The sequence below is a fragment of the Dreissena polymorpha genome, chromosome 8, assembly GCF_020536995.1.
Source record: "Dreissena polymorpha isolate Duluth1 chromosome 8, UMN_Dpol_1.0, whole genome shotgun sequence".
Taxonomy (NCBI): Eukaryota; Metazoa; Mollusca; class Bivalvia; order Myida; family Dreissenidae; genus Dreissena; species Dreissena polymorpha.
This window is the reverse complement of record NC_068362.1, coordinates 81,792,007-81,807,743: the sequence shown is the minus strand read 5'-3', so window position 1 is coordinate 81,807,743 and position 15,737 is coordinate 81,792,007. Positions and strand designations below refer to the sequence as shown.

At 34.7% G+C, this 15,737-nt stretch overlaps 1 protein-coding gene across 2 annotated transcripts in view; it reads right to left on the bottom strand.

The window, feature by feature from the left end:
• Positions 1–660: 660 nt before the first annotated feature.
• The window catches only part of LOC127842965 (uncharacterized), a 90,390-nt gene continuing 75,313 nt past the window's right edge, over positions 661–15,737 (bottom strand). For both annotated transcript variants that reach the window (XM_052372771.1, XM_052372772.1), the window contains 7 exons: positions 15,356–15,463; positions 10,630–10,701; positions 9,952–10,123; positions 8,157–8,374; positions 7,464–7,580; positions 3,809–4,012; positions 661–3,442 (listed from right to left, as the gene is read on the bottom strand). In XM_052372771.1, coding sequence (XP_052228731.1) covers positions 3,396–3,442; positions 3,809–4,012; positions 7,464–7,580; positions 8,157–8,374; positions 9,952–10,123; positions 10,630–10,701; positions 15,356–15,463 — 938 coding nt within the window. In that variant the 3' untranslated portion in view covers positions 661–3,395. The remainder of the gene's footprint in view (positions 3,443–3,808; positions 4,013–7,463; positions 7,581–8,156; positions 8,375–9,951; positions 10,124–10,629; positions 10,702–15,355; positions 15,464–15,737) is intronic.

Genomic DNA, 15,737 nt, shown 5'->3' with positions numbered 1-15,737 from the left:
CAGAGATGACACTTTTTTTAGCTTTTTTCAGTTAATTTTGTTAAAAAGAGGTCTCTTCTGAACTAAAATCCAGTTAAGGCGGACAGTTTCGTCTTCCACAGAACAAGACCACCCCTAAATTGAATATCTTTATGTTAGAAGTAAGTAACTAGACATGTAAGATTTAATTAAGCGAAGAGTCCAGTAGGCGCATGATGTGAAAGTGCTGACTACACTCTGGGACCTCTCATTATGCAGCCTTAGGGTCACATAAAGTACCAACTACACACAGATGCCAAAAAATATCTATTTAAAACCAATGAAAATATGAGCTGCACTCTGTGAAAAGGGGGTTAAATGCATGTGCATAATGTCGTCCCAGATTAGCCTGCGCAGTCCACACAGGTTAATCAGGGACGACACTTTCTGTCTAAAATTTATATTTGCAAAGAAGAGACTATCTTTATACTAAAAATATCATAAAAAGGGAAAGTGCTGTTGCTGATAAGCCTATGCGGACTGCACAGACTAATCTGGGACGATACTTTACGCACATGCATTAAAACCCTATTTTCACAGAGAACAGGCCATATATATTTTATTTGCAGATTAGTCATTGCCAATAAACTACCTATATTGTCAAAAATTAAAACAGAAAAACTTATGTATACAAATGCAATTTTTATTTTCATTTAAATACAAATTCAACAACAAGGATTTCATGTTTCATACATTATTCAATAATAGTACATAAACAGAACAATGCCAGTAACAAATCTATGGCTATAAAACCAAATACATAGTAACCCATAGTCTGATAAAACAATAACAAAGTAAGTTGACCCACCCCCCCCCCCACCCTCAGAGGCAAAGTGAAAATGGCTTTTGCAACCAGCATAAAACAAGAACAGCCTGTGAGTTACTCACAATCTGTTCAGGTCTTATGATGTTTGCTGCTCATCAGTTTCTTAAGTTATGATGAAGCCTTCAAAACTTGATTATAGTAAAGAATATTTTCAATTTAATTAGATTTCCTAAGGGACTACAGACTACAAACCCATCAAAGTGCGTTTATAAGGGGTAAATGATTAACCTTATTTCACAAATCAAGCATAAGCCCATGGCAATGATTTGTGAAAAACAAAGCAATTTACCTACAAGCAATATCATTCTGTAGAGATCAATGAACTCTGAAGCTGTGTTTTACTTCTTAGGAAATAGGGAAAGAAAACTTGTTAATATGTATCAATCGTTTTTATCATATTTCCATTTTTATCAAAGCTAAACGGGTCATGGACATAACATTAAAATTTCATGGACAAAGAAAAAAGCCCTAATAAATCATGATAAATCTAGTTAAATTAATATCAGCATCAGCAGTATTGATATATAATAAAGATTAAGACAATTATAACTATTAAATACACAATATAACATTTAACATACTGGCGCAAAAATTAATAAGAGCAATACATAATTATGGTTCGCACATTGTAACACTGCAACAGAAAGTTCAACGCAATAATATATCATTTTATGAGCCTTGTTCTGGGAAACTGGGCTTAATACATGTACTTAAAGACTCATCCCATATTAGCCTGTGCAGAGGAATGACACTTAAACTAGATTTTTGTCTAGAAGAGACTTCTTATTAACAAAAATTCAGTAAAAGAGGAAAGTGTTGTCCCTAGTTAGACTGTGTGGACTACGTAGGCATATCTGGAATGACACCTGAAGCACATGACCTTTTTTTTATTTAGCCCAGTTTTCCTCAAAAAAGCTCATATGTAATTTATCATGTAATATTTTATTAGTTGCTGTCAATTTTATGAATTTCAAAAAACAACAGCCTAGTCAGCCAAAAATAAGCTTATATTTTTTAAACAGAAATTATGACATAACTATTTATTTTATAAATGCATCCAATTAAAGTTTAACGTTATGAAATATCCTCTTACAATACAAAGTGTGTATAACAGTAATAACTTATTGATACAAAATGAACAAGAGATGTGTTTGTCAGAAACAAAATGCCCCCTACTGCACCGCTTTGATTTATTTATTTTTGTTTTTGATTAAATCCCTTTAAAAATATTACTTCCCTTGTAAAAATTATCGGTGCCTGCCAAATGATAAATATAAATTATCTCCCTTTAAAGATTGTTACTTCCCTTTGTGTGTTTTTTAGCTTTGACCTTGAAGGATTACCTTGACCTTTCACCACTCGAATTGTGCAGCTCCATTAGATACACATGCATGCCAAATATCAAGTTGCTATCTTCAATATAGCAAAAGTTATGGGCAATGTTAAAGTTTTCGGATGGATGGATGAACAGACTAAACAGACAGTTCAAATGCTATGTGCCACCCTATTGGGGGCATAAAAATATAAGCACAGAGCCTCTCCAAAAATTTTGGTATACACAATTGTATAAAGAAAGCTAAATGAAACAATTTCATAAAGCAACTAAACGTGTCAACTGTCAAATACATGGCATTGAGGTAGAATACAACTTATCCTCACTTTGAGAAACAACAAACCTGTTGTCAACATACTTTTTTTTCACTTAGTTTCATATATGTATTATAGTATAAATCCTGTACAATATTATTATAATTGTACAGAAACGCATACCATCAACAAAGTGATTTTTAACTGCCAGAATTTAATCTGCCAGACATGAAGTTATATAAAACATAACAATGTCATCTTACTGTCACAAAATTTACATCTAATCATGTATAAATATTTCTTTATATACAGTATGTACAACATAAAAGTTTTCTATAGATAACAAGAAAATATAAAGTTACATTAATAACCCAATATTTAATCTCTTTAATGCACATGATTGACAGAGGTTTAAATGTTCTAAATTATGGATATCTCATAGCTTTTCGTTTTTTAAACTAACAGCAATAATTGATCTATTTTTCAGAAGACACAATGCAATGTCTGACATATTTCTTTCATTTATCAATTTAAAAAATTCGAAATATATTAAAATTAAGTAAGTTAATTTAAAAGCACTGTTGTGATGCATATTTCTCAAGTTTACTGCCGTGTATTGCTTTTTAAATTGTTTTTCTTTTGCTTTTTTGCAATCTGTATTCAAACAAACAAACTCGACTTAAGATGAAGCACAAAAATATCGTAGCCTAAAGTCAACAAATGCATAAAAAATCTGAAGACAATCATAGCGTTTAAATTGATGATGATGATGATGATGATGATAAATGATAATAATGGTGGTGTCAAATGATGGTGATGATGGTTAACTTTCATTAACCATCTGATGCTGAACATGAAAGATGAGTATCAATTTTACATATCTTGCAATTCTTATGACTTGAGATTATAACGGGACACATACAGAAAGTCAGCCATGATGATGAAATGTGTTGCAGCAGCATGCTCATCTTTCGGTGCGATTCATTTGTGATAAAAACACATGCTTCCATACTGAAAATAAGAATGAAGGCAAAACATAAATACTAAATGAAATAAAGAATTTGAAAAGCTAAATAATATAAGTTAAATGTCAGGAATAAAATTTGAATAAATGTTAATGGTGAAATATGAAATACAACTTAAAACATTCAGTTATTCCGCACATGCCCACACCTAGAAACATTTTCAGTTGCACACTCTATAATTTAAAATTCTAAAAATTTAAACTCGCTGAGAAGGCAGGTAACTAAATGTCATGTGCTTTGATGAAAAGGGGAAGTCAGATTTTTACAGTAAATTAATGGTGTATATGAACTTAAATTAAAATGTAATTTACAACGGAATGGTAAACAAAAAATCAAGCATGGCATGACTTACAATGTTGACAGGATGACCCATAATGCGTTGATGGACATTTACACTTTCCGCCCCGACAGCGTCCACCATTTAAACACGGCGACTTGCATGTGTGCTTGTGCTGCTGTTTGTGGGAGCAGTTTGGCCCCTCGTAGGGCTGTATACACTCACACTCACCTGGGCGGACACACTTGGAATGGCGGGGGCAGCCATCATGGCAGACAGCTAGTGAAAGAAATGATGATGTCTTTAGTAATATGCAGTTATATGAAAACAGTTTATGAAATCATGCTATATAAATATTAAGTTGAAAAGGGGCATAACTTAAGTAATTTTTAATAGAAATTAGAATAGTAGGATAATGAAAAATTCCAAATACACAACTTAATATCATAAGGAACAAATCATTCAATTGAGCCTCTTACTGGAAAAACTAGGCTTAATGCATGTGCATAATGTGTTATCCCAGATTAGCCTGTGCAGTCCACAGTCTGCACAGGCTAATCAGAGACAAAAGTTTCCACCTAGACTGAATTTTTGTTTAGAAAATACTTGTAATGAAACTTTCCATCAAAGCAGAAAGTGTCGTCCCTGGCAAGCTTGTGCCGACTTCACAGGCTAATCTGTGACGACACTTAATGAACTACACTAAACCAGGATTTCCCAGACAAGGCACTTATGCAGTTAAAGAGAGAATAACAGGTTACTGCCTGATCTTTTTGTAACGTATCAGGCAAGGCTAAGAACAATATAACGGTGCTGCAGGCTTGCCGAGCCATTATTTTATTCGTGCCGCGCCTGATATATTACAAAAAGATCAGGCAGTAACCTGTTTTTCTGTTTATCATACCTCTTCGTCCCCGATTTAAAGAAATAATGAAAAAATCGCTCAAAATCTGCAGATTTAGCGGGACAGAATATGACTTTTGTCGTTTGACGTGTTAATAATGACTTCATGAGCACCCGCACTTAATATTTGTAAAAAAATGTTTTTTGCTGTTTGTGTTGCATTTTGTGTTTAAAATATATTACATCTTGTTATCAAAATGTTTGTTATGTTGAATTTGATTTGATTGGACTAAAAAATTATTATTACTTTATAGTTGATTCCGACTAAGATGACCATCCTCCACACATGACTGATATAAAAACTTCCTGTTGACCATCATGTAAAAAAATATATCAGGCAACATTATATCAGGCAGAAATGAATGCGGTGGTATGATAAAAATATATCAGGCAACATTATATCAGGCAGAAATGAATGCGGTGGTATGATAAAAATATATCAGGCAACATTATATCAGGCAGAAATGAATGCGGTGGTTTGATAAAAATATATCAGGCAACATTATATCAGGCAGAAATGAATGCGGTGGTATGATAAAAATATATCAGGCAACATTATATCAGGCAGAAATGAATGCGGTGGTATGATAAAAATATATCAGGCAACATTATATCAGGCAGAAATGAATGCGGTGGTTTGATAAAAATATATCAGGCAACATTATATCAGGCAGAAATGAATGCGGTGGTATGATAAAAATATATCAGGCAACATTATATCAGGCAGAAATGAATGCGGTGGTATGATAAAAATATATCAGGCAACATTATATCAGGCAGAAATGAATGCGGTGGTTTGATAAAAATATATCAGGCAACATTATATCAGGCAGAAATGAATGCGGTGGTATGATAAAAATATATCAGGCAACATTATATCAGGCAGAAATGAATGCGGTGGTATGATAAAAATATATCAGGCAACATTATATCAGGCAGAAATGAATGCGGTGGTATGATAAAAATATATCAGGCAACATTATATCAGGCAGAAATGAATGCGGTGGTTTGATAAAAATATATCAGGCAACATTATATCAGGCAGAAATGAATGCGGTGGTTTGATAAAAATATATCAGGCAACATTATATCAGGCAGAAATGAATGCGGTGGTATAATAAAAATATATCAGGCAACATTATATCAGGCAGAAATGAATGCGGTGGTTTGATAAAAATATATCAGGCAACATTATATCAGGCAGAAATGAATGCGGTGGTATGATAAAAATATATCAGGCAACATTATATCAGGCAGAAATGAATGCGGTGGTATGATAAAAATATATCAGGCAACATTATATCAGGCAGAAATGAATGCGGTGGTATGATAAAAATATATCAGGCAACATTATATCAGGCAGAAATGAATGCGGTGGTTTGATAAAAATATATCAGGCAACATTATATCAGGCAGAAATGAATGCGGTGGTTTGATAAAAATATATCAGGCAACATTATATCAGGCAGAAATGAATGCGGTGGTATAATAAAAATATATCAGGCAACATTATATCAGGCAGAAATGAATGCGGTGGTATAATAAAAATATATCAGGCAACATTATATCAGGCAGAAATGAATGCGGTGGTTTGATAAAAATATATCAGGCAACATTATATCAGGCAGAAATGAATGCGGTGGTATGATAAAAATATATCAGGCAACATTATATCAGGCAGAAATGAATGCGGTGGTATGATAAAAATATATCAGGCAACATTATATCAGGCAGAAATGAATGCGGTGGTATGATAAAAATATATCAGGCAACATTATATCAGGCAGAAATGAATGCGGTGGTTTGATAAAAATATATCAGGCAACATTATATCAGGCAGAAATGAATGCGGTGGTTTGATAAAAATATATCAGGCAACATTATATCAGGCAGAAATGAATGCGGTGGTATGATAAAAATATATCAGGCAACATTATATCAGGCAGAAATGAATGCGGTGGTATGATAAAAATATATCAGGCAACATTATATCAGGCAGAAATGAATGCGGTGGTTTGATAAAAATATATCAGGCAACATTATATCAGGCAGAAATGAATGCGGTGGTTTGATAAAAATATATCAGGCAACATTATATCAGGCAGAAATGAATGCGGTGGTATGATAAAAATATATCAGGCAACATTATATCAGGCAGAAATGAATGCGGTGGTTTGATAAAAATATATCAGGCAACATTATATCAGGCAGAAATGAATGCGGTGGTTTGATAAAAATCACTCTTGTCTTAAGCCAAATTTTCCTTACTTGATTATGATAATTTTCTTTTTTGATATTTATAGTAGTAAATAAAGAATAGGTTCAGCAAAATGTGCTTATCTGAAGTTATTGGGTAATTTTTATGTAAGTAAAAGCATTCTTGGAAGTGATATTGTTAAATATTTCCAAACAAGTGCACTGTGATCAAGTTATACAATGTATAAGGCAGATAAGAATGTCCTTTTTCACAATAATATTCCGTTTTATTTATAATCTGTTTTTTTTTATATCCTGCACCAAACACCTTTTTTTTAAACTAAGAACTTTTGATTCTTCCTGGAGATCACACACAATCAAAACTACTTGGAATTTAATAACATAATAAGCCTCAATCTGGGTAAACCTGAGGCTTAATGCATGTGCATAAAGTATATTTTCTTGATAAGCCTGTGCAGTGGGCACAGGATAATCAGGGACAACACTTTTCTCCTACACTGGAGGAAACAACAGCGAAAGCATGATCCTTGATAAGCACAGGATTCTTAAAGCAAATGGCATTAAGCTGAGTTTTCCAAAAACACAGTTTGTCTAGAAGTGATGTGCTTACCATTCTGGCACATGGCTCCCTTGTAGCCTACAGGACACATGCACACGTTGTAGCCAACGCATTGACCTCCGTTCTCACAGCCCATCGTGCAGTGGGGTTTATCAGGGGACGTTATCTCTGCAATCACATTGAGGTAATCGATTTTGAGACAATTGCAAACCTGTTGGACTTTAACATATTAAGAAATATTGGGAAAATATTTAAACCAATTTTTGTTTCATCAAAATCTAAGTCAAAGCATTTGCATAATTTGTTTTTGTTCACATATTTTTTTACTTTTGTAATTATAAATATATATTTTTGATGATGATGTGTATAAAAAAATGCAATGCATGGCAGTCATCAAATATATCATGCCTTATAAGAAATACTTATTTTACAATTTAACAATTGTAAATAAAACATATGATTATACACATATTATAGTTATCTTTTGCGACTCACTCTGGGGCAACAAGGCTTCATGCATGTACTTAAAGTGTCATCCCAGATTAGCCTGTAGAGTCCACACAAGATAACCTGGGTAGACAATTTCCACCTTTGCTGGATTTTGGCTCAGAATTTAAACAAAAATCTAATAAAAAGCTGATATCCTTGTCCCTGACAAGCCTGTGCAGACTGTACAGGCCTGGGGCGACACTTTATGCACATGCATCAAGCCCAGTTTTCCCAGAACACTTAAATTCAACCCACCATTCTTCCGTCTATCCTGCTTCGTCTGTTTATTTTCTCCCTTGCAACACAGTATGCCTGTTGTGAATCCCTTGACGTACGAGCATCCCCCATTGGCCTCGTTTAAGTCACGGGTCTTGAACACATCAATGCGACCCTGCGCTAAGCATGACAGGCGGGAATACCGAACCCGGCCACAGTCGCGACCAACACCCGCTAAACGCCCCCTGCCATCACAGCTGTAGCGAAGAAAATATTGTTTATTATAGTTTAAAGTATTAGATATTTATTGTGTTGCATTTGTTGTCCCTTAAAAAATAAAAATAAATTTAATAACTCTCTTACTAGACTAAAGTTTGCAAGGTTTCATTTCCAACCCTTAGATACTGATGAGTAGCAAACAGCATATGACCTGAACAGCCTGCGAGTTACTCTGGTTTTATGCTGATTGCTGATTGCATATAGCCATCTTTATTATGCTTCTGATCTAGAAAGGGTTACACAAATTCAACACCGCTCAGTTCAACATAAGCCAACATGCATTCTTCACCTTCTGAATACTAAAACATTCATAACGATGATGGCTGTAAGTTTTTCATTATATCAATTAAAAAGTGACCAGAAGAGATAATAAGCCTGGATGTAGTTATGCATTTTGGGCAATTTGAAGAGACAGGATTCACCATGAAAACACAAAAATATTTGGACTGTACCCTGTAAAAAAGGGGTTTAATGAATGTGCATAAAGTGTCGTCCCAGATTAGCCTGTGCAGTCCACACAGGCTTTTAAGGGACAACACTTTCCGCTTTTATATTTTTTTTATTTTTTTTACAAAAAGTCTCTTATTAGCAAAAATGATGTTTAGGTGGAAAGTGTCGTCCCTGATAAGTTACTGCGTGTGCTTAGTTTTTTGCAATGCAGTCGTCTCCTACAAAAATGATGTTTAGGTGGAAAGTGTCGTCCCTGATAAGCCTGTGCAGACTGCACATTCATTAAGTCCACTTTTCACAGAGTGTGGTTCATTTGTATGTTTTGTTTTTTGTCTTCTCTAAACTGATTTCAATATCTTACAAATTGTTCCATATTTAAATCTAGGCAAGTTTATCCCATGAAATATTAACCCATTTATGCCTAGTGGACTCTACCATCCATCTAAATTGGATCAATTTATTTCCAAAATTAAGGATGTCTAGTATATTTATTTCTATATTTAGAATATTTCTTACAGAAATTCCTTTAAGCGAACAGATGTGCCGTCTCATCTGGGTCTACGCTGTTTGCCAAGGCCTTTTTTCTAGATGCTAGGCATAAATGGGTACAGTTCAGCGCTTGTAGCTATATGTACACTTTGACGTGTGATTTTAACCTGATACAATACATACGTATGAAAGATATGAAAGTACTATGATAGCTTGTATGTCGAGATGAAGCTACAAATAAGTCTCACTTTGGAAAATCGGGATTTAATGCATGTGCATATAGTATCGTCCCAGATAAGACTATGCAGTTTGCACCGGCTTATCAGTGACAACACTTTCAGGCTTATCAGTGACAACACTTTCCACTTAAGTATTTTTGGTTCAAAGGTAGTAACTCCTGAACACAAATTCAGTCTGCACAGTCCAATCTAACTAAACTATATGTGTATACGTGTATGCTTTTATCCCGGTTTTCCCAGAGGGCAGTTCAACTTTATTCTCTTCCAGATGTAAATCTCTCATTTTTTATGAATGAGAAATCATGTGTAGTCTTTCAAATCCCTGCCAAAGAGCAGAAAGAAAAATCACCAAATCACTAACAAAACGCTACACCAACCGTTTGCATTTGCCTCGTCTGTTGTTGGCGACATTGTAGGCATAGCAACCATTGATGTCAAGAATGTCAAGCCAGCTAAGGTCATGCAGCCTGTCCCGGTCCTTACTGTTGCAGACGTGCCAGCCCTGCTTGCACAGTGCGCCACCTTTCTTTACGTGACCTGTCCAGTTTCCTGCAAATATATAATATATATGAGCCTTGTTCTGTACAAAAGGGGGTTTAATGCATGTGGGTTAAGATACGTCACAGATTAGCCTGTGCTGTTCACACAGGTTAATTAGGGACAACACTTCCTTCTTTTATGATATGTTTTGTTAAAAGACAGTCTCTTTCTTAGCAAAAATCAAGTTTAGGCGGAAAGTGTCGTCCCTGGTAAACCTAGCCTGACTGCACAGGCTAATCTTGGACGACAGTTTAAACACATGTATCAAACCCAGTTTACCAGGGAGGTGTCCATGATATTTTGTTATGGCTGAATCTTTTAGGAATCCTTTCAAATGTTTCCTCATAGAAATATAAATTCACCTAAATTACAATTAAAAAGGTTATCTTTATTGAGTAATGTTAATAGCATTACGGGATGTAGAATGCAATACCCCCAAGTTTATTTCAAACTTTTTTCAGTACTATTATCGGCTTGAAGCTTACATTTTAGAAGACTTTGTGTAAGTAACATACCTTCACATGCATGGATATCTCGATGCATAAGCAGACCATCGGTGGTGTCATCCGCGCAGCCAGAGTCGTGGTCTGAGGAAATATACAGTGTTACTCTGGATGCCAATAAAAAAGGTATTTAACTCTTTCAGTGCTGGAACCCAATTTTCATGGCCTTTGCAAACAGTTTGGATCCAGATGAGACGCCACAGAACGTGGCGTCTCATCAGGATCCAAACTGTTTGCTATTCTGATAGTATTCTTTGAAAAAAATCGAAGAAAATGCTAATTTTAGAAATTCAGCAGACAACATTTTAGCAGACGACAAATTTCCCAGCTTCCAAAGGTATTTAAAAATGTGAAAACAATGGAAATTCATTGGGTGTAGTACATCAAATATGGTCATCAACTGAGTGTCTTCCCAGATTAGCCTGTGCAGTACGCACAGGCTAATCAGGGACGACACTTTCCGCTTTTATGGTATTTTTAGTTTCAAGGAAGTCCCTCTTTGCCGAAAATCAAGTTTAGGCGGAAAGTGTCGTCCCTGATTAGCCTGTGCAGACTGCACAGGCTAATCTGGGATGACACTTTACGCACATGCATTATGCCCAGTTTTATCAGAACAAGACACAACTGATTAGATATGTGCTATTTATAAATTAACCACTTAATTTTTTATAAAATTGGTTGTTAGTTTGTGAATACATGTCATATTATTTATATTTAAAATAAAAATGTATTAATTTAACTTTTAAAAAGTCTATAATTTACTGAGCAACTTAATGTTTAATGCCATCACGCAAAAAAAAATCCTTATTTTATGGTGTGAATCAGAGAAAATAAAAAAATAAAAAATTGTTTAGTACTTTGAAGTACTTCATACATGTATTAACAGTATTTAACAAATTAACTATGTAATTTTTAACAACAAGAGGGCCATGATGGCCCTGAATCGCTCATCTGACTAACCAAATACAATCCCAACCTAGATTTCATCAAGATAAACATTCTGACCAAATTTCATAAAGATTAGATGAAAACTGTGACCTCTTTTGTCTACACAAGGTTTTTCTATTATTTGACCTAGTGACCTAGTTTTTGACCCCAGGTGACCCAAATACAATCTCAACCCAGATTTCATCAAGATAAACATTCTGATCAAATTTTATAGATTGGATGAAAACTGTTACCTTTATTGTCTACACAAGGTTTTTCTATTATTTGACCTTGTGACCTAGTTTTTGATCCCAGATGACCCAAATACAATCCCAACCCAGATTTCATCAAGATAAACATTCTGACCAAATTTCATAAACATTGGATGAAAACTGTGACCTCTATTGTCTATACAAGGTTTTTCTATTATTTGACCTAGTGACCTAATTTTTGACGTAGTGACCTAGTTTTTGACCCCAGATGACCCAAATTCAATCCCAACCCAGATTTCATAAAGATAAACATTCTGACCAAATTTCATAAAGATGAAAACTGTGACCTCTACTGTCTACACAAACAAATTGTTGAGGGTTTTTCTATTATTTGACCTAGTGACCTAGTTTTTGACCTCAGATGACCCGAATACAATCCCAGCCCAGATTTCATCAAGATAAACATTCTGACCAAATTTCATAAAGATTGGATTAAAACTGCCACCTCTATTGTCTACACAAGGTTTTTCTATTATTTGACCTAGTTTTTGACCTAGTGACCTAGTTTTTGACCCCCAGATGACCCAAATACAATCCCAACCCAGATTTTATCAAGATAAACATTCTGACCAAATTTCATAAATATTGGATGAAAACTGTGACCTCTACTGTCTACACAATGTTTTTCTACAATTTGACCTAGTTTTTGACCTAGATTTTGACCCCAGATGACCCAAATACAATCCCAACCCAGATTTCATCCAGATAAACATTCTGACCAAATTTCATAAAGATTGGATGAAAACTGTGACCTCTTCTGTCTACACAAGGTTTTTCTATTATTTGACTGAGTTTTTGACCTAGTGACCTAGTTTTTGACCCCAGATGACCCAAATACAATCGCAACCCAGATTTTATCAAGATAAACATTCTGACCAAATTTCATAAAGTTTGGATGAAAACTGCGACCTCTATTGTCTACACAAGGTTTTTCTATTATTTGACATTTTATGTGACCTAGTTTTTGACCTAGTGACCTAGTTTTTGACCCCAGATGACCCAAATACAATCCCAACCCAGATTTTATCAAGATAAACATTCTGACCAAATTTCATAAAGATTGGATGAAAACTGTGACCTCTACTGTCTACACAAACAAATTGTTGACGGACACACGCACTCACACACGCACATACGGACGCCGGACATCACACGGTCACATAAGCTCACCATGTCACTTCGTGACAGGTGAGCTAAAAAACAAATTGTGTCCACTGGATTTCGCATTGAAAATGCACATAAAAATCACTCAATTGTATTTTATTGTACATCAAAACTGCAGCATTTAAGCTAAGTATATTCAGTAATTAAATAATCTTTATTTCATCTTTCAAGGCCAAATATAAAGGTGTATATTTTACAGCAGACTAAAGTTAAGAGCTTTGCATTATATATCAGCTGCTCATTATAAAACAATCAATTGATGTGAGCCGCGCTCTGTGAAAAGGAGGTTTAATGCATGTGCGTAAAGTGCCGTCCCAGATTAGCCTGTGCAGTCTGCACAGGCTAATCAGGGACGACACTTTCCACTTTTATGATATTTTTCGTTTAAAGAAAGTCTCTTCTTAGCAAAAATCCAGTTTAGGCGGAAAGTGTTGTTCCTGATAAGCCTGTGCTGACTGCACAGGCTAATCTGGGACGACAATTTATGCACATGCATTAAACCCCCTTTTCACAGAGCACGGACCATATATAATTTACACTGTAAACATTACTGTGGCTTTAACTTAAACATGATTTTGCTATGTATCACAAGTTTATATCATTTAAGGATACACTATTTTAACAGAAGTCTTTTCATTACAAGTCCTGTTATCAACCCATTTTGGACCACTTACACATCATTAAGTAAACACTTCACTGAGAAATATTCTATGCATTTCTTTTTTATCACCCAAATTATAAGACCATCTTAGATACATACTTGCATTTTAAAGCAAACAGCTCAACATGTTACAAATATGAAAGACAATAAATTCTGTACTAAATAGTAAATTTTTGGAATTTGATAGTGGAAAATAATTATTTAATAACATACTGGGGTATTTAGTGAAATAAATTTACCCCGTATTAATTTTACAATGAAAATAATTATGGAAAAACATTTAATCCATGAAATGTAAATGTAAATGTAAAAAATGGTATAATTATGAAAAGAAAAAAATCCCTTTATAAACAATATAAACAATCGATGGAAGAGGTCACTTAGTAAACTTTGTGTTTTATTACAGCTTTTACAGTGTCTCCATATAAAATTGTGTTTCAACTCACACAAGTTTTGGTCACATTTTATTTTTCTACTCTACATTCACATGGTATTTATTTTTGCAGGGGTCAAAGAGTCTTATAGAATTGACTAATACCTCAAACAGTTGAACATCAATAAAAACCATTGTGAATCAGCATATTGTTCAAATACTCAAGTCACTGATCATGTTCTTGAAATAATTGTAAACTCAAATATTTATCGGTCACACCTGTATATTACTAGGCAATTCCTGTACATAAATACACAATGTAAAGTATTTTTAACTTATTGATAGTAAATGGAATGGAATAAGGGAAGACCAGGTCTGTTTGTGGAATGCTAACATTCCAATAGGCATTTACACTGTCATTGTGGATATTGTCCTGATAATGCATTCATTCTCAAGAACTTAATGACGTGGGTGTGATATACATAGTAGCAACAGGATATGAATACCCCAATATTTACTCTTTAAATTTAACATGCTTTCAAGTAAGCCAAGCCTATTAAAGTTGGGATTCTTTGACAAAGATTGTATCTTCCTTTCCAAGTTGCATGCTTCTTGTTTTATGACTGTTCATTCCGTTCATCAAGACAAAACATTTGACTTCATTCTCAAAAGAATTATCAATAAAGCAAACATAATTTAGCAAGGTCATGCAAAAATGGGTCTTATGTCATATGCAGCCAGTGTAACTCCTGCCAGCTTGCCCTTCTGCGGAGCTTCACTGGGCACATAATTATTATGGCATAAGACCCATTTTCGCAGATTCAACTAATTTAAGTCTGCCTAGATAAACTGAATGGGAGTGGGGGAGGAAATCAGACTATAATATTAAAATGATGCGTATAACAACCCCAACCCTCTGCCCCAAGTATGACCGAAACATTTGTGTGCACAAAAACACCAGGTCTTAATAGTAGATTATACATTTCCCATAAAGAATTAATGTAACTCTTTGGTTCATGCAACACCCAGACATTGAAGGAACCCATGATAGTTTATACCTTTTACATTTCATACCTTTCACATATACCTGTGTTTGGCCGATATCAATGCCCATGACATTTCATACCTTTCACATTTCATACCTTTCACATTTCCTACCTTTCACATTGCCCTGAGTGTGGCCGATATTGATTCCCATGACATTTCATACCTTTCACTTTTCATACCTTTCACATTTCAGATTTTCTCATTTGATACCTTTCACATTGACCTGGGTGTGGCCAATATCTATGCCCGTGACATTTCATAACTTTCACATTTCATACCTTTCACATTTCATACCTTTCACATTGACCTGGGTGTGGCCAATATCGATGCCTTCCTCATTGATGACCTCACAGCTATAGTGACCTGAGTCCGACCTCCGCGCCAGTGTCACCAACAAGTCTCCTGCAGAAATATAGCTGTGTTCTGGGAAAATGGAGCTTAATGCATGTGCGTAAAGGCTTATCAAGGCTGAAATGTTTCACTTTTATTGTATTTTTGGTTTAAAGGAAGTCTCTGGGAAAATCAAACAAAGGCGGAAAGTGTCAACTCTGAGTAGCCTATGCAGACTGCAAATATTCTTCAATGTATTTAGCATGTAAAGATGTTTTCTGCCTTTGATAGCGAAGTAACAAGGACTACATTATATATAATTCATGTGTCAATCTTTCTCTGATAC